At 38.9% G+C, this 26,810-nt stretch overlaps 1 protein-coding gene and 1 long non-coding RNA gene across 5 annotated transcripts in view; one reads left to right on the top strand and one right to left on the bottom strand.

The window, feature by feature from the left end:
* The window catches only part of LTA4H (leukotriene A4 hydrolase), a 35,545-nt gene that overhangs the window by 570 nt on the left and 8,165 nt on the right, over positions 1–26,810 (top strand). For 3 of the 4 annotated variants that reach the window (XM_031650682.1, XM_031650681.1, XM_031650684.1), the window contains exons 2-15: positions 6,391–6,521; positions 8,013–8,133; positions 11,297–11,365; positions 13,571–13,675; positions 14,650–14,702; positions 16,559–16,631; positions 16,894–17,034; positions 18,230–18,253; positions 18,695–18,765; positions 20,123–20,234; positions 20,820–20,964; positions 21,962–22,065; positions 22,941–23,011; positions 25,787–25,841. In XM_031650682.1, the coding sequence (XP_031506542.1) occupies positions 6,391–6,521; positions 8,013–8,133; positions 11,297–11,365; positions 13,571–13,675; positions 14,650–14,702; positions 16,559–16,631; positions 16,894–17,034; positions 18,230–18,253; positions 18,695–18,765; positions 20,123–20,234; positions 20,820–20,964; positions 21,962–22,065; positions 22,941–23,011; positions 25,787–25,841 (1,275 nt within the window). Of the gene's footprint in view, positions 1–2,956; positions 3,068–6,390; positions 6,522–8,012; positions 8,134–11,296; positions 11,366–13,570; positions 13,676–14,649; positions 14,703–16,558; positions 16,632–16,893; positions 17,035–18,229; positions 18,254–18,694; positions 18,766–20,122; positions 20,235–20,819; positions 20,965–21,961; positions 22,066–22,940; positions 23,012–25,786; positions 25,842–26,810 lie in introns of those variants that run through there. The other variant, XM_031650683.1, reaches the window with a different exon arrangement.
* Positions 7,614–13,932, bottom strand: LOC103875990. The gene is made up of 3 exons (XR_002515792.2): positions 13,849–13,932; positions 10,435–10,507; positions 7,614–7,699 (listed from the first exon to the last, which is right to left on the bottom strand). It is a non-coding gene; the product is annotated as an uncharacterized LOC103875990 (long non-coding RNA).

Raw genomic sequence — 26,810 nt, 5'->3', positions numbered from 1 at the left:
TCCTCTCTCCGAGGTCCCTGGGCACATCCCGCGCCTCGTCCACACCTCTCAACTCACCCAGCCCTAGGTGTCATCTTTGCAATAGCCCCCATAATTTTAGTTCCCGGCTCTTAATTACCCCATGGCCTCCCCATTGCCTCGGCCTGCGGCCCAGAACCCCCTTCCTCGGGCCCCAGACTTTTCCCAGCCCCCAGCGCACCTTCCTCAGTCAACAATCTCACCCAAGTCTCAGATCCCATGTCCTGTCGATCCCTGATCCCACAGTTGCCTCCCAGGAACCCTTATTTCGATCCACAGGTCTGCAGGGCACCACCCATCCGTCTCTCTCCCAGTTCCCTGGATCTCCCTGCTAGTCGTTCTCAAGCCCCTTAGGATTCCCAGCCCCGGCCAGGCAGGCCTCTTCTCTCCCCGCTACTTTGAAACTAACAGTCCCGTCTTGCTAACTCTAGGCGCAGCTCTCTTCAGGGTCCTTTCTACTTTTTAATCTTATCAACTTTCTTATCTTCTAGTAATTTAAGGACGGGTGGGACATTCAAGTTTTCTAAGGATGATTCAATACGCTTTATTAATAGTTGGTTCCAAGGAGCCAAGTAGTTATTTCACTTAGAAAACACATACTTCTACAAACTCTGTAACCATTGGAATGAAGAAAGGTTGTAGATTCATGGAATATTATTCAGTGATTTTATCTGTATCATATAACCTATATTTAATGTTCTTGCTCAAATTGCCCGATAGTATTTGGTTTGTACCTTTCACCGGAAGAATTTCACAGAAGAGCATTTTAGAAATAAGAGGGTCAGGAAAAGACAGCCAAATTCGGCTTCTTCACCAGGGCGGGATGCTACACGTGTATTTTACACAGTATAGCATGGTGAAATCTACTAAAGCATATCAGTAAGCAATCAGATCAGATCGGGCAGATAAGAATTGGTGGGTTTCAGGCCTCTTTTTCCTACTTGTGTAGGAAAGATCTGCATTTTGATTTCATTAATATGAACTAATAAGTACTTAACTTTCTTACTCTTTGGCCTTCAACATTTTGCTAAACTGATTGATTTGAAAAATAGGTCGATTCCTCTATGTACTGATACGTAATCACCAGAAGTACTATAAGAAAGAAAGATAAGCAAGGAGGCATCTATTTCCTTGTAGATCGCACTTTGGTCTTCTTGAAGTACCATGCTATCTTTAATTGTAGTAGCAACTTTGCCTGGGCAGGGCTGAAGTCCTATTTCATTGCAGTTTCAAAACTAAACACCGCATGTTCTCACTCATAAGCGGGAGTTGAACAATGAGAACACACGGACTCAGGGAGGGGAACATCACACACCAGGGCTTGTCGGGGGCAGGGGCCTAGGGGAGGGATAGCTTTAAGAAAAATACCTAATGTAGATGACAGGTTGATGGACGCAGCAAACCACCATGGCATGTGTATACTTATGTAACAAACCTGCACATTCTGCATGTGTACCCCAGAACTTAAAGTATGATAATAAAAAGAAGAAAAACCGCACTATGGGACTGCCATATTCGAACATGTGTTTATATGTCCTACACTCGAAAGTACTAGAGATTTAAAAGTTAAGCAATTCAGGAAACTTGTGTTCAGATGTGAATGATTCCAAACCAAAACCGAGGTTGCTAGTGGAAGAAATTTAAAGAGGTTTTTCTAATATATGGACAGCAAATTCTTCCTTGAATCTTTAGCTGCAACATATATTTCAGAAGAAATATTCCAGTTAGTTTAAGATATAATAAAACCTTGACTAAGCCCCAAACCCACTCAGAGCTCTCAGTCGACTGGAAAATTCTTGCTCTTCACCTTTATTTTAAAAAATTAAATTATAAACTATGCTGAAAAAAATGAAAAATTTTATAGCTTTTTGCTGCTTAATATGACCTCACACTTACCTCTGTTTTGTAAAATAAAAACTTAAAAAAAATTATTTGAAGTTCAGGTGTACATGTGCAGGTTTGTTATATAGGTAAACTTGTGTCATGGGGGTTTGTTGTACAGATTATTTCGTCACCCAGGTATTAAGCCTAGTACCCATTAGTTATTTTCCTGATCCTCTCCCTTCTCCTACCCTCCACCCTCCAGTAGGCCCCCGTGTGTGTTCCCCACGTGTGTCCATGTGTTCTCATCACTTTTGTAAAATAAAAACTTTACCTCTATTCTATAAGTAAACAAGAGTCAGGATGTTTAAATTTTGAGAAGAATGTCCGAATCTAAAAATCTGCTCATTGTTTTCACATTCCCCAAATCTAGAGAAAAGTAAGATTTTAAAATTGTGATTTCTGGTTGGCATGTCTGTTTAGCAAATTACAGCCTGGAATTATAATAATGTTAGATGTTATACAAGGAAGGCAATTTGTAGTACAAAGTGACATCTGTTTATAATTGCTTATTTATGACAAAAGCCTTAGACCAGGAGCTTAACCTTATTCATTAGTTAATTAATATTTATTTAAAGTTAACTTGTTTCTTTCCTCGACTAGATTGTGGACTCTTGAATGTAGAGACTGTGTTTCATAACTCTTTGTATCTCAACTAGTATAGTGTATGTCTGGCATGTAGAGGACATTCAAAAGGTTGATTAATGGATGATTTCAATTAGAAAACAGATTAGAAAACAGTGCCTAAGCCTAACATGGGCTACATTGGTAATAGTGCCAGCTGAATTTCAGAGGTGAGATGGGAAGACCCAGTGCCAGTGCTGAGTCAGGAGAGGCATCATGTCTTCTCTTCGTCTCCATTCTTGGAGTCTGTGATGTTGAGGAATGCTGAAGGAGCTTTAATTGGACAAATTCTCAGCTTTCTAAAATTCTTTTCAAGTTTTGTTTTACTTACACTGAAGTTTGATCCTCCAAATTTATGATAACTTTCAAACATTTTTTTTCTTTTCACTGAAACTTTCAGAAATGTTTACGTATTCTTTTGGTTAGTGGCTCGAGGTTTTAGTGCCATGGCCAAGGCAGAAGCCAGCAGTTAACAATAGGTATTTATGACTGCAAACCATCTTGTCTTCACTAAGTAAATGGCTCAACTGGGAATCAAATCAAGGTGGGTTTTTAGTTTTAGTTTTGTGTTTCACACATAAACCTATGCTTTTTTTTCTTTTCCATCATATCCTTGCACATAGCAGGTAGAAAATGTAAATACAGACATCATAATGAGGCATAAAGCTTTTTTTAAAAAAAACTCTCCTTTGTTCTAGAAAGGATTGAGACTGCTTGAAGCAACATATATAGTATAAGATTAAAAATAATTGGCTGGGCGCGGTGGCTCACGCCTGTAGTCCCAGCACTTTGGGAGGCCGAGGCGGGTGGATCACGAGGTCAGGAGATCGAGACCATCCTGGCTAACACGGTGAAACCCCGTCTCTACTAAAAATGCAAAAAATTAGCCAGGCGAGGCGGCGGGCGCCTGTAGTCCCAGCTACTCGGGAGGCTGAGGCAGGAGAATGGCGTGAACCCGGGAGGCGGAGCTTGCAGTGAGCCGAGATCGCGCCACTGCACTCCAGCCTAGGCGACTAAGCGAGACTCTGTCTAAAAAAAAAAAAAAAGGTTAAAAATAATTAAATAATTCGGAGGAAGAGAGAATAAGGATAGGAGAAACAAAATCCATGGCATAAAGCCCTCTGTACTTTAAAAGAAGTGGGCCACAAGGTTGACATGGAGCTTCCTACCGGCCTGTGCAAAAAAGGAATCAGATATCTATTCCATGGCAACTGACCAGCTACTGAGAAGTACAACTGTTTTTTGAGGGGATAGAGGTACTGTTCAAAGAGGATACTGTGAAACATAATAAATTATATCCTATCATTAGTAAAGCTGTTGATGCTTACCACGTTTCTTAAAAAGTACTAAATCCAACTTGTCAACGATCCAGTTTTCTTTTTCTTTCTTATTACAGTTTTTGTTATTTTTTAAAAATAACATCACTGAAAGAAGGGGAATTTTAAAAAGTAGTTTGCAAATGATAGTTGAGGCTTAGGACTTGAGATATACAGCTTAAACATTGCAGTTTTTGTTTTCTCTTGGTCTAGGACCTGCTTCATGCATTAATTGACACCTAGTGTTTTTGGGGCAGAGTGCTAAACCCTGGGAATACAGACTTAAGTAACATTCTCTGTTTTAGAACCCTTAGTCTAATGGAAAAAGAAACCATTATAATGCAGTACAGTAAATATTATAGGAAAGGGTAGGGCCAACTGCTGTAACAAACACAGGGGATATCAAAAGGTTTCACAAAAAATAGTTGTCACCATGAAACTGTTCATGATTCTAAACAGATTTGGAAAATATAGGCAATATAGAAAACAGGATATGTTCCACTGGGAAATGACCCAGTTAATTCATCTATATGAGCATGTGTTGTTATAAACACAAGATACTCAAATCAAGTTTTTAAAACAAGTTAGCTATTCTGAATAGCTATTCAGAACTAGGTACTAGACTGTGAAGAGACTAGAGAGGTACTAGAATATGAAGGAGTAACCGTATTATTTTAAATAAGATATAAACCATATCTTCTACTAATTCAGAGTAAGGATAACAGATGACGTACCCCCAAAAGAAAGTAGCCTGAAATAATTGGCCATTAGGAGGGAAAAAGATGGTACTCTCATAACAAATTTGGCTGCTCTTAAAAAAAAGTAAAAGAAAAAAAGGAAAACAAACCAAGATGGAAATTTCTTCCTAAACAAAAATTGTTGACTCCAGAGAGGTGGGAATAAAGTTTAGTGATTGTCCTTGTGATGATTTCTGAGCTTATCACACATGGTTAACTAATATAAAAGCGGGGCAGCTGGGAAATGGCTGGTTCTTAGCCTTACATGTAGCCAAGCCAGATTTCAGAAAAGGAAAAAAAATAATGCCAGAGGTAGGGAGATCTGATAGAAAGCAGTTCTACCAGTCCAGGGCCCGACCTGTGTTGGTAGTGGAAAGAAAGGAAAGGTATGAAGACATTGTGAAAGAACAACTTTTAAGTGGCTGTGTGGGATTGGGAAATGGGATCAAACCTTAGGGAACTGGAAGAGTTCTTTGAACAGAATCAAGAAATCTGGGGAGAAACCTGATTCAGGGAGTATAAAAGTCATTTTTGGAATTTTTAGAAGCCTATTCAATGTGTGGTGCTATGTCCCATGGAAATGTTGAGCAGACAATTAGACTGAGGTCCTGGGGAGGGAATACAACTGTGGAACTAGAATGGCAAGCATCTTCACAGAGATACTAGTTGAAGATGTGAGCATGAGTAAGAGCTAGGGAGTGAAGGATATGGCAAGAAAATCAAAGGACCAGGGCTGGAACACTGGGACATATCCATATTTTTGAGTTGGAATAAAGGAGGGGAAAGGAAAACATTAGACAAGGCAAAGAAGAGAAGGAAGGGGTTTTAACCAGATGACATGTCCGTAAGGGCTGTAAGTAGATAGAGGTCAAGGTTATTGGACAGAAAAGACTTTGTTGATCAGGGTAGGGGCTGCTCTTTCAATAGCAAAGGAGCTGGAAGCCCGATGGAAGAAGGGGAAAGGGAGGATGATGGATGAGGAGGTAGAAGTAGCAGTCATAGCAGTCATAAACTCCCTTGGAGTTTAAGGAAGGAAGGAGGAAAACTAGAATAGTTAGTGGGTAGATCCATCAAGCAGAATTTTGTTTATGTTGTTAGGAAACAGTCTTGTGATATAGGAAGGTTCAAGATTCTAGGACAAGAGATTAGTTGAGAGATAATTAAAGAGTATGATTTCTAGGGCTCAGGATTTTGTGGATAGAAAATACTCTGACACTTGTTGCCACTCCTTCATGCCCAAAGCAGTTGTCCTTAATTGGCCCTGGCAAGTAGATATGGCCTCCCAATCCTCTGCAGAATCATTTGGTCCGAGTTGCCATAACAGGTTGGGCTTTTTCTAGATATACAACCATAGTGATATACAGTCTGCTGATTTGCTTAACGAACATGAAGTTTGAAAGTACATGGGAGTTGGCCTACACGAGTTCTAGGAGGAAATATATTGTGTAATGTATTGAGGAGCCAGAGTGAAAGAAACTTAAGTTATAGGTAAAGTTTTTCATAATAGAGAAAATTTTAGGAGTCAGAAGCAAACATATTTTGATTTAGATTTGACTTTTACTTAAAGCCCAAAATTTGTGTGACTGTCCTAGGGTTACTTAACAATATGTATGCAAATCTTAGAACCCAAAAATTTTCAGGATGCTTAGAGTCTCAAAAAATGAGACCTAGACTAGCTTTTAACTCTTTACTTCTTCTAATTTCACTCTGTATTTTACTCTCCACAAGCAACTAGTTGTTGTAACCTATATCTAATACAAGTTTTTTCTGGTAAATGAAACTATTTTCTTACTATTTAAAAATATTAATTTTAGGTTTTGGATACAAAGGACCTTATAATAGAAAAAGTAGTGATCAATGGACAAGAAGTCAAATATGCTCTTGGAGAAAGACAAAGTTACAAGGGATCGCCAATGGAAATCTCTCTTCCTATCGCTTTGAGCAAGTATGAATGTTATGATCTTTCTCTTTTACAGCTAAATAATGGGGAAAAATATTTTTAACTAATTAAAATATCTTTTCTTTTTAAATTTTAGTTTGTAAATATGTAACGATTGGTACACTACTTCTCCTCATCTTCTGTTCAGATTAAAGTTGATACAGCAGTTAAAATTATATATACTTAAGATACTAAAAATGTTGTTTGTATATAATACAACAAGGACTTGGGGAACTGTTAGTTTTTACACGATTCATCTTTTTACTAATATCTAGAGTATGGTGGGGGCATGCCATCCTAAGAAGGCATTTCAAGATAACCTGGGCAGCTTTTACAAGCTACACATTCCTTGCCCTTGCCCCAGAGGCCAGCTGCATTTATTACCGGGACAATGATAATGCCAAAGATAGAACTGTTACAGTGCAGCAATCTTGGGATAAGTGCTTTAAATGCATTCTTGTATCTAATCCTTACAGTAACCCTGCTGGTATAATCTACACTTAAAGATGAGGAAAGGGAACCTTAGATAAATAACTTATTCAAGAAAGTGGCAACCAGAATTGTCATATTGGGAGTATATGTCACCTCTTGATATACTGGGGAGGGGAAAAATGGTGGAAATTATTGGCCTAGAACAAGGGTGATCTACCCCAGTTGTTCAGTGGCCAGTGTTTTCATGCTTTCTCTTTCCCTTTAAGAGAAGGGAAACGCTTAAGTCTAACTTGTGAGGTAGATGGTATTCACCCCATTCTACAAGGAAACTGTGGCATAGGGAGGTCAAGTAATTTCTCCAAATTTACGGTACCAGTAAGTGATAGAGTCGGGATTCGAACACGCTGGTCTTAAAGCTCTGCTGTTCCCTTATTATCAGTGCTTCTCAAACTCTCTGGGGTAAAGGACCAATTTTTATCCTCTTCAATCTGTCATAGACTGATACTTTTATAAAGTGCAATAAAAATGAAATATGAGGAAGAAGAGATGAAATACAAGCACACATTTTTTATTATTAGATTCAACAGACATAAAAATGACTCTAAAAGTTTTGCAATGCTGACTCCCAACTTCTGGTCTTGTCTTGTCCTGGGCCAGTAACAGTTTGCAGACCAGCACTGCTCTGTGTCATGCTGTGGCACCTGCTGCTGTGGTAGTTGAAGCTCCAAAATGATTTCTTTCACTTTTCCACTCTAATAAAAGATTAAATGGTATCACAGATGCAAAGTACGTGACACACAATGGGGTACTCAACCACTGTTAGTTGCCATTACGCCTTCGCTAGCAGTTAGCCTGGGAGAGGTAAAAGGACCCACAGGCTGGCAATTAGGTAGGAAAACTGAGAGGAGACTTACCCACTGAGGATACGGCATTCCTAGAGCTTACTGTCAATCAGTGATGAGAATGCATACTATGTTATTTATATTACTCAGTGTGTGTATTACGAGTTTAAATTTTCACTAGGTAGAATCATACTCTACTAATATATTTATTTGTTTCATACAGAAATCAAGAAATCGTTATAGAAATTTCTTTTGAGACCTCTCCAAAATCTTCTGCTCTCCAGTGGCTCACTCCTGAACAGACTTCTGGGAAGGAACACCCATATCTCTTTAGTCAGTGCCAGGTAAAAAGGATTCCAGAATGATTTCTGATGCAGAAAACTCCCAGCACATACGGTTGAATGAAGCAAAATGAACAGTGGTTTTATGGATTATGTGGGTTTTACCTAATATAATATATTAATTGATCTATAAAAACATATAAGATAAATTATTTATTTTCATTTTTTTTTTTTTGAGGCGGGTCTGGTTCTGTCGCCGGGCTGGAGTGCAGTGGCGGATCTCAGCTCACTGCAAGCTCCGCCCTGGGTTTCGCCATTCCTCCTGCCTCAGCCTCCCGGTAGCTGGGACTACAGAGGCGCCCACTTCGCCCGGCTAGTTTGTATTTTTTAGTAGAGGCGGGGTTTCACACGTGTTAGCCAGGATAGTCTCGATCTCCTGACCTCGTGATCCATGCGTCTCGGCCTCCCAAAGGAGTCACTGGGATTGAAGCGAGCCGCAGCGCCCGGCCCTATTTTCATTTTATCTTTCACTATTAATACACTCATGCATTACTTTAAATAAGAAGCTTCTTTCAGTTTGGAAATATGTCCACCTAGATTGGACTTTCTAGGCCTGACTTAGAACTTGGCAGAGAGTAGGTACTCAGTAAATAGTCATAAAATGAAAGGAAAAATTAATAAATAATATGTACTGGTTATGAAAAATGCTAATAGTAAAGAAATGGGAAGTGAAAGATTTAATTTCCAAACCTTTTCCAGACACCATTGCCCAGAGGTAACCACCACTGAGTTTGGAATGTAACTTTTCCATATTTTTCTTACATTTACAAACATATATATCAATATATTAACTGTACCTCTGTTTTCCATTTTAAAACTAAAGGTAAAGAGCCATACGATTAGAGATAACCTGTCACAAGGATAATGCTTTTCAAACTGTCTTCTGAAAGAAAAAATACCTACTTTTCATAGCAATTAAATAATGTACAATTAAGAGAACTGACTTCATTAAGCATTTGCTCTATTTCCAGGCATTGTGCTAGATTCTTTACATGTTTCATCCCTCCCAATATTCCTGTGTGTTAGGTTCAAATTTCAATACAAGTCCTTTTAAAAAAGGAATTAGCATATGAATCAGACCTATTTACTTTCTATGGCCACTTGAAACATCTTTTTAATCTAAGAAACCCTCAGTTTAATAATCTAGAAGAGATGAAATGTTATACGTAAGAGTGTACAAATTGCACAATCTCTATCTCATGAATATCTGATTTTCAGGCAGTATTGCTTAATAGAATGTCTATTAACCAAAGTTGGCAAGAAATGCAAGATTTGTGAGTCACGAAAATGTTAATTTTGAATATATTATTCCATTTCTTACTGGCAGCAATGTTGGGAATACGGGAAACAGATTTCAGCTAAATTAATAAATTATTGCAGCTGATAGAAAACATGTGGACATGATTTTGTTTTATGGTTGTTCTGTATGCATATTTGCCTGGGTTTGGCCTTATCCAGTGAAATGCATTTAAAAACCCCTTTGGTATTGCCATGTCACCTAACTAGAAACCATCAAGGAACTCTCGAGGCATGATCTTGGAACTCTATTTTGGGAGAGAGAACCAGGTGGCTTTGCTAGTCCTATTTAATCCATCTAGAGGTCATTTGGGAGCCTATATCTTTGGAGAACTTTCTGGAACTAAAATGAAAAGACCTGGAGTTTGGGGGTTTTAAGAAAGCTTGTGGTAGAATGAAGTATGTTTAGGATTTGTAATAGCTTCAGAGAATGGTGTTAATATCAGAATTCCTTTGAGTTAGTAGACTATCTCAATGAGGCTGGGTTTCCATTCCATTGCTCACCAGCAGTAGACAGACTTATTTGTACACAGACTGGTTATAAGATTGTAGGTGCTCTTTTTTTTTTTTTTTTTTTTTTATTTACTTTTGAGACAGGGTCTTGCTGTGTTGCCCGGGCTGTAGTGCAATGGTGTGAATTCGGGTCACTGCAGCCCAGAACTCCTGGGCTCAAGCGATCCTTTTACCTCAGCCTCCTGAGTAGCTGGGACTACAGGTGTGCACCACCATGCCCAGCTAATTTTTTTTGTGTAGAGGTAGGGTCTCACTATGTTGCCCAGGCTGGTCTCAAACTCTAGAGCTCAAGCAATCATCTGAGCCTCCCAAAGTGCTGGGATTGCAGGAGTGAGCCACGGCACCCGGCCTCTGGTCATACTGGATGGAACCAATGTTAATAACGATTGGTGTGGCAGTAGAGAAACACTTTGCATATGATATGAATGAAGATGTCTAGATGGTATTGAGAGAGACTGTTCTTTCTCCTTTCTTTGCTTCTTTGTTTGTACTTACTGCAAGATTGAAGTGTCAAGACTACAGCAACATTTCTCAGGCTGTGTTTATTAGAACACTGGCATCCCATTAGCTGTTAAACCAGAGAGAAATGGGTTTTGTGTTAAAATAAGTGTAAGAAATCAAACAGGTTTCTTTATTGTAGGTCTGTTCAGAGCCTTTAGGAGGCTAATGTTCTTGTAGCTCTGCAAGACAGCGGTGCAGTATGCCACATTTCTCAGCTCTGTTTTGCTACAGAGCCCTTTTTTCTCAGGTTTCTAAAAGCTTCTCACTGGGCACTGTTGTCGCCCAGAAGATAGAGTAGGAAACACTGCTTAACAGTTTCTCCATGCTTCAACTGAAATGTGAGGATTAACCATAGATTAAAGTGGAAAATCTGATTTTCAAAAGTCCAAGAATCTATTTTTGGACTTTAAAAGATCCCAAGAGGCCAGGCGCGGTGGCTCACGCCTGTAATCCCTGCACTTTGGGAGGCCGAGGTAGGCAGATCACCTGAGGTTGGGAGTTCAAGACCAGCCTGACCAACACGGAGAAACCCCATCTCTACTCAAAATACAAAATTAGCTGGGCATGGTGGTACATGCCTGTAATCCCAACTACTCAGGAGGCTAAGGCAGGAGAATCGCTTGAACCTGGGAGGCAGAGGTTACAGTGAGCCAAGATTGCGCCATTGAACTCCAGCCTGGGCAACAAAAGTGAAACTCTGTCTCAAAAAAAAAAAAAAAAAAAAATTCCCAAGAAATGAGACCTGTTTTTATTTTTAAAAAAATATGTCTAAGAACAATGCTGCAATTTTTAATGATTTCTTAATGCCGTATCAGAAAGATAAATAGCTATTTCTTCCTGTTTCTCCCTTTTTCAGGCCATCCACTGCAGAGCAGTCCTTCCTTGTCAGGACACTCCTTCTGTGAAATTAACCTATACTGCAGAGGTAAATATTACAAATTATTAACTGAATTAAATGATGCATATCAGTAAATATGGTGTAAATGATAAGCAGAGATGATAATTGAATTCCTAGAGCTAGAATTATTTTTCTTAATGAAATTCTACCTGAAATATGTAAAAGAAGAGGCTGTGGCACTCATTCTGAATCTCTACTTTAAAGGCAGTTTTAAACATTTTAACTGTGAAAAAAAGGAAATGGAAACCAATCTGACTTTTAAAAAGGAATTCAGGGACAGGCGCGGTGGCTCATGCCTGTAATCCCACCACTTTGGGAGGCCGAGATGGGCGGATCACGAGGTCAGGAGATGGAGACCATCCCGGCTAACATGGGGAAACCCCGTCTGTACTAAAAAAATTACAAAACATTAGCCGGGCGTGGTGGCGGGTGCCTGTAGTCCCAGCTACTCAGGAAGCTGAGGCAGGAGAATGGCGTGAACCCAGGAGGCAGAGCTTGCAGTGAGCTGAGATTGCACCACTGCACTCCAGCCTGGGAGACAGAGTGAGATTCCATCTCAAAAGAAAAGCCCCAAAAAACAAAAGAAAAAAAAAAGGAATTCAGAATCCTGGATTTAAAAATAAGAACTTAGGAACAATTTTTACTTAACTTTTAAAAGTTGACATTTGCAGGATTCAAGTTTCTATAAATGCATTCTGTAGCCATATAAGCCTAGTGGGCATATATTCCAGACTTGTCTCTATGCAATTCCAACTTATTCCCTTGGTGGGTACTGCTAATCCTTTTTGGAAAAGGTGGACTGTAATTACTAAATAATCACTATCCCAGAGGCTAGACCTACTTAGACCAAGCAAATAGAATGAGGACCAACCCATATTTATGGGGCCTTCTTGCTTCCCAAATAATTCCACAACCAAATTACACCTAGGATAGTGCAATGATATATTATACTTGGAGGCAAAGAATCCCAGGGCTCTGGCTCTTCTCCACCACTTAATAACTGTGTGAAGTCCCAGCTACTTGGGAGGCTGAGGTGGGAAGATCACTTGAACTCAGAAGTTCAAGGCCAACCTGGGCAACATAGCGAGACCCCATTTCTAAAAATATAAATAAATAATGATGTGACCCTTGAACAAGTTTTATGACCTCACAACCTCAGTTGTCACATGTATATAATGTATCACCACCTGAATGAAGGGAGGTGGCTGAACCAAATTATATCCTGAACACTTTCATGCTTTAGAATCTATAATTGTTTTAGCCCTGGTTCAGGAGTTTCTAATTCTGTGCCTGCCTCAGTCATAGCTTTGAGTCCTGAGCCATGCAAGAAGAACATGAAAGTCTGGCCCCTGCTGGAATGTATTCTTGCTTGATCATTAATACTTGGGAGAGTCCTTTATTCTGGCATTTGTCAGAAATCAAACTTTCAGAATCATGGAGTTAGGATACACAGTTTAATGACCATATGGTTTGCCCCATAGGGGTCTTTTCCATATGGATTTCCAGAAAAAATTATTTGACAGTTTTTAGCAATAAATTTTAGTTTTTCAGTTACTACTTTTAAAAGTTTCCTCCATTTGTAACTCCAAGTGTGTGTTTTCAAAACAAAATTGTTCAAAACCATTCTGTCCTATAGTGAGTATATAACATCCTTTTGAATCTGTTTTGTAAGTGTAGGGGGAGCAGGGATGGTGGCTGCCATTGCCAGGGATGGTGCTGGGTCTTTACTTATATTATTTATTCCTTGCAACAAGCCTTTGAAGTTTTACACTTACTTGATGGGGAAACTGAGGCTCGGGGGTATATTTATTTGCCCAAGTTTGTGCAGTTAGTTATTAGGTGGCAGAGCTGGGATTTTAATCCAGTTTCTACCAAAACTCTGCTCTTAATGTGCATGGGTGAATGGATAGAAATTTCACATTCACTTTTAAAGAAACCAGTTTCCTATATCGCTAATTTTATTTACAAAACTGATATGTATATGTGTGAATGTGTGTGTATATATATACTTTTTGTGTTTATATATATGTGTGCATATATATACACATATATACACATTGTGTCCGTGTGTGTGTGTATATATATACTTTTTGTATATGTATATACTTTTTGTGTTAATAGTCTGTTTATTAGATAGTCAAGAAGGGGAGGAAAAGGTTATTTTTACATATATAGTTTAAGACACACAGAAGCTTTTATTTATGACTAGAAATGATTTTTCTCCTTGATTAGGTGTCTGTCCCTAAAGAGCTGGTGGCACTTATGAGTGCTATTCGTGATGGAGAAGTACCTGACCCAGAAGACCCAAGCAGGAAAATATACAAATTCATCCAAAAAGTAAGATCCTAGCGTCTAGATTTTTGTTTTCATTGGCAGTAAACTACAGTTAGCTTGTACACATCCAGAGGGCAAACTTACTTTTGAAATATTTCAGAATTTTGAGAACAGCTTTTGGTTTTTGTCTTCATTTCTTTTTCTTTTGTGCTTTTAAAGGGTTTTGTTCTACTTACAGATTGTTGTATTGAAGAGAGGGTTTGCTGTAGAGACAGAGTAGGGAGTGTGCCTGTTTTCATTTTCCCTCACTCCAGTCAGGGGCTGGCTTCCTGTTCTTTTGTGTTCTTACGCATTCACCTGCCCTGGTACTACAGTGGGGGCAAGTGGCTGTTGAGAGTGTTACAAAGGGAGGAGTCAAGACCAAAAAACCACTCAATTACCGTCCTGGTCATTAGACATATATCTTTGACCTTCAATGTGTATGCATGCGTGAGAGTGTGTGTGTGTGTGTTTTCTTAATTGACCTCACAATGGATAATTTGACTTCCACTGCAGCTTCTGTGGTTCCAAGCTCCCATAACTTTGGCATCTACTTACTGCCAGGTTACTCTATGTGTCTCTACAACATGCCAATAGTGCTTTGAAACATAAAGGAATAAAAAAAGAAAACCAAAACCTTTTAAAAGTCAGGAGGAAAAAGGCAAACACATGGGGAAAGCACTTCCTGTAGGTTACTTTTTGAGAAATGCTTAAAATGCACCTTTTAATAGTATGTGTGATCTTGTTTTTCACGTGTGAGAAGCTTTTTGTTCCTAGCTCAATAAAAGGCAAATAGATGTTTTGAACAATGTTTTGTATCACAATTTCAAGCTATATGTTAAAGATGAGAACTATTTCAGAAGTATAAAAGCAAAGTTATCACTACTAATATTAGGGGATTTGAAAGGGAATTTACTTAAATATGAATTGTCTTACTGTGTAACATTTGTGAACACTAATGCAAACACGTGGTGTGTGTGTCTGTTTGCCCTCTTTAGGTTCCGATACCCTGCTACCTGATTGCTTTAGTTGTTGGAGCTTTAGAAAGCAGGTGAGCTTTTGGAAAAACTTTTCAGGTTTGTGGAAAGATCAAAACTGAGGCATCTTGAACCTCTCTCAAGGTTAATTGGTCGATCATTTGCGTATTTCTCAAGATATCGAGCTGAAAGCTCTAGAAAAATTCAAATCTAAATATAAAATGTAGGCAACAAATTAATTTTACATTTAAAAATCTTGACCAGTTACCCCTTAGATTTTTCAAGTATTGTAAAATGAGCGTGCTCTTACCTTTAGAGATCTGAATTCTCATGTAAGCTTGAACAGGTCACTCTCTTAATCTCTGTTTTCTTATCCTTGAATTTATAATGTCTGACTTTCTACCTCATAGGGTGGTTATGTGAAACAAATGAGATAAAATATATTAAAGCACTTGGAAGCCTACAAATATTACATAAATGTAATGTATTTTATTAATATTTTACCAGTAGAGTACCCTTCCTTCTTAATTTTTTGTTCACTCTCAGTTTTAAGCACACTTAGTGGTTTTTAAATGTGCAGTTCAGTAGTGTTCAGTATATTCACATTGTTGTGAAACAGATCTTCAGAAATTTTTCATTTTGCAAAAGTGAAACTGTGCACCCATTAAACAATAGCTCCTCTTTTCCCTCACCCCCCAGTCCTTGGTAATGCCCATTCTATTTTCTGTTCCTATGAATTTGACTACTTTAGATACCTCACATAAGTAGAATCATACAGTATGATTTTATCTCTTTGTGTCTGGCTTATTTCATTCAAGGTATAATGACCTTAAGGTTTATCCGTGTTATAGCATCTGATAGTATTTCCTTCATTTTCTATTTGTTTCTTCTTATATAAGAGTATTCAACCTTTAAGTGCATAACAAAGTTTATACCCATTCCTGTTCTAGAATAATCTTGTAGAACAAGATTATTGGGCTCTGTGGCTCACGCCTGTAATCCCATCACTTTGGGAGGCCAAGGTGGGAGGATCACTTGGGCCCAGGAGTTCGAGACCAGCCTGGGCAACATAAGTGAGAGCATGTCTCTACAAAAAAATCAAAAATTAGTCGGGCATGGTAGTATATGCCTGTAGTCCCAGCAACTCAGGAGGCTAAGGTGGGAGGACTGCTTGAGCCCAGGAGGCGGAGGCTGCAGTGAGCTGTGATGGCCCCTCTGCACTCAGCCTGGGCAACAGAATGAGACCCTGTATCCAAAAAAAAAAAAGGCTGGGTGTGGTGGCGCACACCTGTAATCCCAGCACTTTGAGAGGCTGAGGTGGGCGGATCACGAGGTCAGGGGATTGAGACCATCCTGGCTAACACAGTGAAACCCCATCTCTACTAAAAATACAAAAAAAAAGAAAAAATTAGCTGGACGTGGTGGCGCGTGCCTGTAGTTCCAGCTACTCGGGAGGCTGAGGCAGGAGAATGGCATGAACCCGGGGGGCGGAGCTTGCAGTGAGCTGAGATCACGCCACTGCACTCCAGCGTGGGTGACAGAGCAAGACTCCATCTCAAAAAGGAAAAAAAAAAAAAAAAAAGAATAGTTTCTTATGAGTTGTGACTGGGTTTCTATAGTTATGAAATTGAGAGATGAAATGAGACTCTCAAGAGGTCTTACAAGAGGCAATAAACTAATTGGGGACACTTTGTGTCCTGGTTTTTTTCCTTTGGCCCAGCCTGTACCTCCTTAGAGAGCTGCATATCTGTTGCTGCATATACAACAGCAGGTTTGCAGCTCAGGCCATGTAACCTCATCCCTTTCCCATAAGCACATGGTAAATGCACTCTCACTGTAAAGGTTTGTCTACAAGACATTAAATACTTTTTAGAACCAGACGAATCATTTGCTGTGAATTTCTTTTTTATTAAGCTTTTTAATCTTGCAGGCAAATTGGCCCAAGAACTTTGGTGTGGTCTGAGAAAGAGCAGGTGGAAAAGTCTGCTTACGAGTTTTCTGAGGTTGGTCATGTAGTTTTCCTTTGTAGTCACCGTGATAGACAGTAGATTGAAGATTTTGAGTGTGAAATGTGATGGTTTTAAGTGATACCGGGAAAGAATCAGATTGTCTTTTATGTAGATGTGCAGTTGCTACGTTCTTTTTATCATTTTCATTTAAAATTAGAGTCATTAACTTGTAACCTTCATAGAAAGCAATATACAATTTTAAGAAATGTACAATGGTGATAATTAAGACATACAAACATATGTGTTGATTTTTCAGACTGAATCTATGCTTAAAATTGCAGAAGATCTGGGAGGACCGTATGTATGGGGACAGTATGACCTATTGGTCCTGCCACCGTCCTTCCCTTATGGTGGCATGGAGAATCCTTGCCTTACTTTTGTAACTCCTACTCTACTGGTAAGTGTAAATATTTCTTCATTTGAAATTGATGTCTTTCAAAAATAAACTTAGCTAGAAAAAACCTTAAGAGTCCTAATAATATGAATATATATGTAAAGAACCTTAGAGTCCTAATAATGTGTATATATATAAATCTTTTCGCTTGTTCATGTTTCTAATTGTTCTTGTTTCTAATTGTATTGTTTATTGTAGTTATCACAATCTCGTTTTTTTGTTGTTGTTTTTTTGAGACAAAGTCTCGCTCTGTTGCCCAGATTGGAGTGCAGGGGCGCAATCTCGGCTCACTGCAATCTCTACCCCTGGGTTCAAGCGATTCTCCTGCCTCAGGCTCCTGAGTATCTGGGACTACAGGCACGCACCACCATGCCCAGCTAATTTTCGTATTTTTAGTAGAGAAGGGGTTTCACCATATTGGCCAGGATGGTCTCGATCCCCTGACCTCGTGGTCCACCTGCCTTGGCCTCCCAAAGTGCTGGGATTACAGGCATGAAGCACCGCACCAGGCCTCCATCTCGTTTTTGAAAGGAAAATAATCTGGCCATTTGAGGAAGGAGAATATTATGTTCACGGTATTTGGGGATGTTGAGCATGGGGGTGCTGTGTAACAACAATTCATTGATAAATTATGTATCCAGACAGACTATATCAATTACACTTGGTGTGTAGGTACAATTAAAAAAAAAAATCAGTACACCATGTATAGGAAAGGATTAGGGCCATAGTACACTGCTATGTTTAATATGCCTGTGAGCTACTTTAAATTCTTCCTAGAACCTAAGTGAGTGATGGACTAGCAAAAACATAAATAAAATACAGCACAGGACACATAGGACCCTCTAAAGTTTTATTAAATATATTTTGGGTAATAGGTGAGAAAGAAAGTGAGGGGTAAATAAGAGCAGATGTAAAAATGGAAGTAGAAGAAATGTTTCATGGAAGTTAGACACAAATAGACTGGCTTTCATTGTATTGCGAAAATTCCCTAGAATTAGGGCAAGAAAGAATGACGCTAATTTTTAGTTCCGTATTTTTTTGTTTTTTCAATTAAGGTCTCTTTTACCTTCTTTGAAGTGCTGTAGTAGAAATACAGTGGACCACCAGTGCCAGTATGCTAAGTGTTTAGGTAGGCAGTCTTTTAGATAGTCTGTAATTTGATTACTAAAATACTAAGATAATTTTCTTTTTTTTGTAGGCAGGTGACAAGTCACTCTCCAATGTAAGTTAAACTTTTTCATTATGGCCTTATCTTCAAGAAGTATTACTTCAACTGATTTTAAAATAGCCCTCGTATTTTTATGTTAAAGAGATGGTTATAAGGGACAATTTGGGGACTCTTGTCGCATTATTATATTAACAATTTAATAGATTTAAGAAAAATTTATGGTTTGATCTTTTCATATATTTATGAAATATTTTTAATGCAGTGATGTATCTATTTAATATTTTCTAAGTAATTTTTGTTTTCTGATTACTTTATGCCACATTTGAGTGTATGTGTGTGTGTCTTTGGTTAAGTTAAAGATTTTGCTGAACTGAATAACTCCCTGAATACCTCAGCTAATGTTTTCAAAAAATTGAATAACATGGAGTGTTTAGAGAATGGGTTGTTTTAGGTTAAGATAATCAGTCTTACTATTAATCACACTGTTTTCTTTAGGTCATTGCACATGAAATATCTCATAGCTGGACAGGGAATCTAGTGACCAACAAAACTTGGGATCACTTTTGGTAAGATTTTTGTTATTATTTCTTTATTGGTTCTTGTTACTGACTTTTTTTCCCCTGCCTCCTACCACTCTGAATTGTTTTGTGTGTATCTCTTGTTTTTCTTTGTTATCATCTCTTTGGTAGGCAAGAATTTTTTTTTTTTTTTTTTTTGAGATGGAGTCTCACTTTGTCACCCAGGCTAGAGTGCAATGGTGCGATCTTGGCTCACTGCCAGCTCTGCCTCCCAGGTTCAAGTGATTCTCCTGTCTCAGCCTCCCGAGTAGCTGGGATTACAGGCACGTGCCACCACGCCCAGCTAATTTTTTGTATTTTAGTAGAAATGGGGTTTCACCATGTTGCCCAGGCTGTTCTCGAACTCCTGAGCTCAGACAATCCACCCGCCTTGGCCTCCCAAAATGCTAGGATTACAGGCATGAGCCACTGCGCCCGGCTATTTTTTTTTTTATTGGAGACAAGGTCTCACTCTGTTGCCCAGGCTGTAGTGCAGTGGTGCGATCTCCACTAACTGCAACTCCAGGGTTGCAATCCTCCCTCCTCAGCCTCCAAAGTGGCTGAGACTATCGGCACATGCCACTATGCCTGGCTAATTCTTGTATTTTTTATAGAGATGGGATTTCACTATGTTGCCCAGGCTGGTCTCGAACTCCTGAGCTCAAGTGATCCGCCCACCTCGGCCTCCCAAAGTGCTGAGATTACAGGCATGAGCTGCCACGCCCAGCCAACAAGGATTTTTTTTTTTTTTTTTTTTGAGATGGAGTCTCACTGTCGTCCAGGCTGGAGTGCAGTAGGGCAATCTCTCTGCCTTCCTATTCAAGTGATTCTTGTGCCTCAGCCCCGCAAGTATCTGGGACTACAGGTGCACGCCACCATGCTCAGCTCATTTTTGTATTTTTAGTAGAGATGGGGTTTCACCATGTTGGCCAGGCTGGTCTTGAGCTCTTGACCTCAGATAATTCTCCCACCTTGGCCTCCCAAAGTGTTAGGATTACAGGCATGAGCCACTGTGCCCGGGCAACAAGGATAGTTTTAAAAAATTCTCTAACACTTATTACAGTGTTAGGTTCAGTGTAGGTGTTGTTTATCTAGTTCCTGATGAAAGTGGGGAAAAGTTCCACACTTAACATATGGACATGCAAGAGCAGAACCAGGGCTTAACTTTCTGTGCTGCCATCTGCTGGACTGGGCTTCCCATTGCTCTGGATTGACTGCCTGGGAGCCAGAGTGGGCTTAGAGTGTAGTGGTCATGCCTTACAACTGCTTTCCTCTGTAGAAAAGCCAAAAAGAAAATATCTTGATTGAAATATCTTTTCTTCTCAACTGTGTCCGTGTTTTTATTAAAAACATTTTTTTTTTCCAGGTTAAATGAGGGACATACTGTGTACTTGGAACGCCACATTTGCGGACGATTGTTTGGTGAAAAGTTCAGACATTTTAATGCTCTGGGAGGATGGGGAGAACTACAGAATTCGGTAAATGAGTCAAAGTTTTAAAAACCTTCATCCGAAGTTGTATAGGTGTTAAAAACTGAGTTTTTATGAAAGCATCTTTACTGTGTAGCAACCAAAAAGTCATTTTTACAAGTGTGGAAAGTGAAGTCGATGCTGGTATAACACTGTATTGATCTGCACCATTCATTGTTCTATGTAAGGTAGTTTTGATGACTTGGTCTAAATAGGGAGCTATGGGACCTCACTGGGCCTTTGCTATTAACATGGCTGTTTACTATGTTTGAATTTTATTTGTTATATTTATGTCATTTTTAAGTGTTGTCTCCTGAAAGCCAAATTTGCTGACTAGGCATTAAATCATTTTTCTAGTCTTTTTATAAGAATAAAGCCTGTATTATTGAGCAAGAAACATCAGAGAATGTTGTGTAAGTAAGCATTCTATTAAACTTCCAGAAGTTTATGCCAACATGTCCTAGTATTCCAGTCTCCAAGTTTTAGATTCCCCTAAAGTTACACCACTGAGTGAAGTAATACTTCTTATTAGCTTATTTGTGTGGTGATAGCAGTCTTCCTATATGTTTCTCCATGTTATTTCATGTCTTGCAGGTAAAGACATTTGGGGAGACACATCCTTTCACCAAACTTGTGGTTGATCTGACAGATGTAGACCCTGATGTAGCTTATTCTTCAGTTCCCTATGAGAAGGGCTTTGCTTTACTTTTTTACCTTGAACAACTGCTTGGAGGACCAGGTAAGTAGTTGGTATTTTATGATTTTTGTTTTCTTTTTGAGGGCAATGTGAAAATTAGGAAGAATTGTAAACTATTGTTTTGTTCCATTTAATACTTCTAATTCATTCTGGATGTAGCTGCTGAAGAAATCTGTATTGTTTTCTAAGTTATCTCTTGACTTAAAACCATTAATAACCTCTAAGGTTTAAATTATGCTGCTTCATTTTTTAAACAATCTCATCAGTTTTTGAAATGAGGATAATAGTATGTACTCCCTGAAAACATTTCTATGGTACAGAAGTTTTTAAGAGTAACAAGTGAGAGTCCATCAACCTCTTTCCATTCCCCAGGGGTAACCACTGTTAGCAGTTTAATGTATATGGCTCCAGATCATTTTCTAGGTGTAAATTAACAAACAGACACATAAATACATATAGTTATTTTAATTACAAAAATGGATCATGCTATATATTGGCTCAACATTTGTGTTTTGTTTTGCTCGGTATTTCAGATACACCCGTCTATGTCAATACATATAAATCTGCCTCATACTTTTTAATGACATCATACTATTTCACGATAAAGCTATGCTGAGTTATGTACACATCCCCCACTGATAGACATTGAGGTGTTCTCCTTGGTTGGTTGACTGACTTGGAAGGCTGTCTGTCACCTGAATCCATTCTGCCTGTCCAGTCTTATTTTTCTTTCTAGTCATATGAAGGTTATAGCTTTTAGAACTTGGGTTATGCATTCCTTTTTTGTGTCTTCATGTGTTATCCCCTTACCTATAATTAGAATTTCTCTTCTCCCTTCCACTGAATTACATATATTCTTCAAGGCCCAACTTAAGTCCCACCTCCTTTTCTGAACATTCTTTCACTCTGAAAGTCCTCATAGATTTCCCTATTCTCTGAATGTTCTCTGCTCTCTGTGGTTAATAGTACAGTGCCAAACACACACACAAAATGTCAAATAATTACCTTTCTATGAATTGATTTTCTTTTTTACTCTTAGAGCTTTTCCTAGGATTCTTAAAAGCTTATGTTGAGAAGTTTTCCTATAAGAGCATAACTACTGATGACTGGAAGGATTTCCTGTATTCCTATTTTAAAGATAAGGTTGGATTTAAAAACCTTTTCTATTTTTCATTCTCAATATATCTCTATTTATTGACTGATTAGGTTAACTTGATTTATCTAATAGTAGTATTGGTTCAGAACTTGTTTTAGGACTCAACCTCTCATTGCATATTTTTTCTGTTTTTTTTTTTTTTTTTTTTTGAGACAGAGTCTGGCTCTGTCGCCCAGGCTGGAGTGCAGTGGCCGGATCTCAGCTCACTGCAAGCTCCGCCTCCCGGGTTCCCGCCGTTCTCCTGGCTCAGCCTCCCGAGTAGCTGGGACTACAGGCATCCGCCACCTCACCCGGCTAGTTTTTTGTATTTTTTTTAGTAGAGATGGGGTTTCACCGTGTTAGCCAGGATGGTCTTGATCTCCTGACCTCGTGATCCGCCCGTCTCGGCCTCCCAAAGTGCTGGGATTACAGGCTTGAGCCACCGCGCCCGGCCTATTTTTTCTGTTTTAAATGTGATCTTAACCACATGAACTACCTGTAGAATTTTCCTGTTTCAGAGAGATCATCAATAGTATGGTTCAGAATTTGATTTTTTACAAGTGCTTAATTTTCCTGTTTTAATTATTTAACAGCACACTAGTGATTAATATAACTTTTAGAAGATAAAGCTAGATGAGGTAATGGATATATTAATTAGCTTGACTTAGTTCATATTGAATATATATATCAAAACATCGCATTGTGTCACATAAGTATACACAATTATGATATATCCATTTAAATTATTAATGTTTAAAAAAGTGATTTAGAAATTATCTTGATTTGGCAGATTAGACAAAATTATATATCTAAGGACTTATAAGCTTTTTTTCCAACAGGAAAGGGCATTCTGTTGTAAACTGTGAATTCTTACTATTCATAGGTTGATGTTCTCAATCAAGTTGATTGGAATGCCTGGCTCTACTCTCCTGGACTGCCTCCCATAAAACCCAAGTAAGTACTTGCCTGCTAATGCTTTCCTTCTCATTCTCCTAACTCCTAGAGAGCCTCAAAATATCTCAAAGAATAGTATGCCTTCCTGAAACTGTTACTAGTTAATGATGAGAGCAGAGTTCTTAGGTGTTTTGGCCTTCACCCTGAGGCCAAAAGAATAATTTCCACAGTTTGCAAATATGATTTTTTACTTCAAGTAACTGAGTGCCTCCTTTCTGCACAAGGATGGTGAGGGATTTAGAAAAGAATAAGCTATTGTATCTTCCTTCAAACTTCTGCAATAAAAATATTTTATAAGTATTATGTTAATTACGACACTTATAAGTTATTATCCCCTTTTCCCAAGGAGGTAAGTTAGGATTAGCTAGGTAAAGTGGCTTGCCCTAGGTTGCACAGCTAGTAAGTAGTAAAAGTTGAGATTCAAACCCTGGCAGTCTTACTGCCTCCGGTATACTGCTTTCTTTCTTTTTTCTTGGAAACAGGGTCTCACTCTGTGGCCCAGGCTGGCATGCAGTGATGTGATCTTAACTCACTGTAACCTCTGCCTCCCGGGCTCAAGTGGTCCTCCCACCTCAGCCTTGCAAGTAGCTGGGACCACAGATATGCACTACCACACCCAGCTAAGTTTTTGTATTTTTGCTAGAGTTGGGGTTTCACCACATTGCCCAGGCCGGTCTCAAACTCCTGAGCTCAAACGATCCACCTGCCTTTGTCTCCCAAGTGTTGGGATTACAGGTGTGAGCCACTGTGCCTGGCCTCAGTATACTGCTTTTTTATACTGAACCCTCTCCTTCAATTGGACCTGAACCCTGGTCTTTCATGAGTTGTGTGAGGACACTGACCATGGCATGTTCCAGTCTCTTACTGCCTTTCTTTTGGATCACCAAAATTGCCTACCAGCTTCTCTTACACTAAACAGGCCACTTTAATTGATTTGCAGGGAGCAGCAGGAGAGAAGCTAGGAAACAAGATGAAGCCTGGTCACGTTTGTTTGTACAGCACTTTAAACAGCCAGGCTCAGAAGTGTTTGGTTGAGAAGTTACTGGGAGTTTTGAGTATGGAACAGATGTGGTCAGAGTGCCCCACTGACTGGGCAGTTCTGGTTATCATAGGCTGTGGTGGGAAACAGGAGCTCAGATAGGGAGGGGTGATTACAATAGAATGTTTCGAATTTCGTTTTGGAAACAGGTGGCACAAATCGTCAGTAAACCGTTTTAACGTTTAAAAAAGGTATCAGCTCCTAGCACTTCATTAAGAAGTGCCATACATTATCTCGTTAATTCTTACAACAGCCTTACCAGAGATTATGAGGACCTGAAGTAATAAAAAGGCAGTAGGAAAAGAAAGGCGTAACTGAGAGGAGAGACATTTTCGGGCTAGAATCTATTGGCCACTGATTGGCTGTGGTGAGAAAAGAAGAAATTAAAAATGACTGAGCAGAGATGTAGTAAAGATTCAGCTCAATCCAGCACACATTTATTGTCAGGCAGTAATATGATGAATAAGGAACTCACAGAGCAAACTTGTATGTGTCAAGTAATTATAATACAATGAATAGTATTTTTTTAAAAAATATTAAGTATTGCAGGTGAGGAAACTATTAATTTTAATGGTGATGGATTTGGACATTGTCGTGGAGATGACTTACAAAGAAGAATACAAGAAGTAAAGTTTAGAACCTTAGAGGATCTTCATTTTAGAGCTGGGACAGAGGAAAGGTAGCAAAATAAATGGAAAACTAAAAAGAGCTTTCAAAGGTTAATTCATTAAGAAAGCTGTGGGAAGAAATAATTTAAAAGTGGTATGGAGAGTGGTCAGCAGTCTGGTGTGCTGTACAACTATGAGGAGCCTGAGAATAAAAGCATAGAATTTGGAGTTTGGAGTCTTTCAAGGACTCTAACTTCAGGGGCCTGATAAAGTCAAAAGACAGTTCCAGGAAGTTTAGGAGTGGAGAAGTCTCTGATGGTTGCTTTTAAAATTAGAGAAATCTGGGTGGAAAATTAGTTCTTCAAAAGTGTTTCTTTGATATCACCACTGCTAAGGGATCTTTTTTGGGCCTTGGTTCATTCTAGATCCCTTATGATTGCTTTCAAGTAATACCAAAGTGCTGGAGGAACCCTGGAATCATTCCTGTACCCGGGATTCTGTAAAAGAGTATCTTAGAAAATCTCAAACCACAGAAAATCCTCTTTTGATAATGCTCTCATCATTTGTATATGATTTAAATATCTGAGTCTATCCACATCTCTCCATTTCTACTACCACTGTTCAAGTTCAGTATCACATCTTCACACCCTGGAAGACGGTTCTGGCACCCAAACTGTGTACTTGTATCTGTTCTGACTTCTTCCAGCCACTCTCCACACTAGAGCTAGAGTAAATCCATGAGAGCAAGGACTTTGTGTTGTTCATCTTGTTGTCTTGAGTGCCTAGAACTGTTCCTGCCATATAGTAAATATGCTCAACTGATTCCAACTACTTTAACATAGACTACTTGAGCACATGACAGTCTTTTGCTGAGGTGCTTTGGCATTCTTTCTAAAAGATAGATGAGTGTTTCAGTAATGTGGTATCCATTTGGATTTGTGAGTTCTTGGATGATGCCAGTAGTATGTAAGTTAGGTAAAATATTTTCTGTTTTCATCACTTTGGAGTTTGTTTTCCTTATTTAAAAAGGACTTTGAAATTTAAGTATGTACCGTAGCTTTAAAACTGCATTTCTGCAAAAGCATGTGCATTTTTATACAATTTAGTCTTTACCTTTTATCTTTGCAGTTATGATATGACTCTGACAAATGCTTGTATTGCCTTAAGTCAAAGATGGATTACTGTAAGTAATAATGTGTGATTTTGATTCCTTTTTGAATTGTGCAAATATGTCTTTACTCATGAAGCAGGGAGGGTATTTAAATCACAAACAGGTATATTTGGAAAGGCTATTTGAAAGTCAGGTTTATCTAAGGTGATGTTGTATCTACTCTCAATATAGAAAATTAAGGGTTTGAGACAGGGTCTTGCTCTGTTGCCCAGGCTGGAGTACAGTGGCGTGATCATGGCTCATTGCAGCCTCAACCTCCTGGGCTCAGTCAGTCATCCCACCTCAGCCTCCTGAGTAACTGGGACTACAGGCATGCGCCACCATGCCTGCCTAATTTAAAACTTTTTGTACAAACAGGGTCTGTGTTGTACAGGCTGGTCTCAAACTCCTGGTCTCCAGTGATCCTCCCACCTTAGCCTCCCAGAGTGCTGGAATTACAGGCATGAGCCATTGTGCCCAACCTAGAAAATTAAGTTTTATGGGGGGAAAAATAGATGTTAAAGGCATTAATCCTGATTTTTCTTGCTTCTTAACTCTTGAAAAAAAGTATGCAAAAATATTTGCATCTTACCTTCTTCTTTTCCTTTTAAATCATTTATAAGACACTGCTTCCAATATAGCAATTTCACATACCAGGTACATCTAAAATGATCTTGGGTGACCAACTGCTGACTATTAGTGGTAGAAAGAATCGAGGCACTTTTGCTCTGTCAATAACTTTGTTCACTTTCTATGAAGCTTCTTAAAGAGGAGCTTCTTCATATATGTACTAAAATATGATCCTTTACTGAAGCCAAAGTAAGAATGTGCCCTTGATAATTCTTTAATGAAGAATAACAGAAAATTTAGAATACTTTTATTCCTATTAATTTGCAACAGATTTATAATGTTTTAAGTAATATCAACTTTTGAGTTCAGGGGGCACATGTGCAGGTTTGTCACACGTGCATATTGTGTGCTGCTGAGGTTTGGGGTATGATG

This window comes from Papio anubis, chromosome 9 (assembly GCF_008728515.1).
Source record: "Papio anubis isolate 15944 chromosome 9, Panubis1.0, whole genome shotgun sequence".
In the NCBI taxonomy this organism is placed as follows: domain Eukaryota; kingdom Metazoa; phylum Chordata; class Mammalia; order Primates; family Cercopithecidae; genus Papio; species Papio anubis.
Note: the sequence above shows the minus strand (reverse complement) of the source record. Positions and strands in the feature narration are given on the sequence as shown.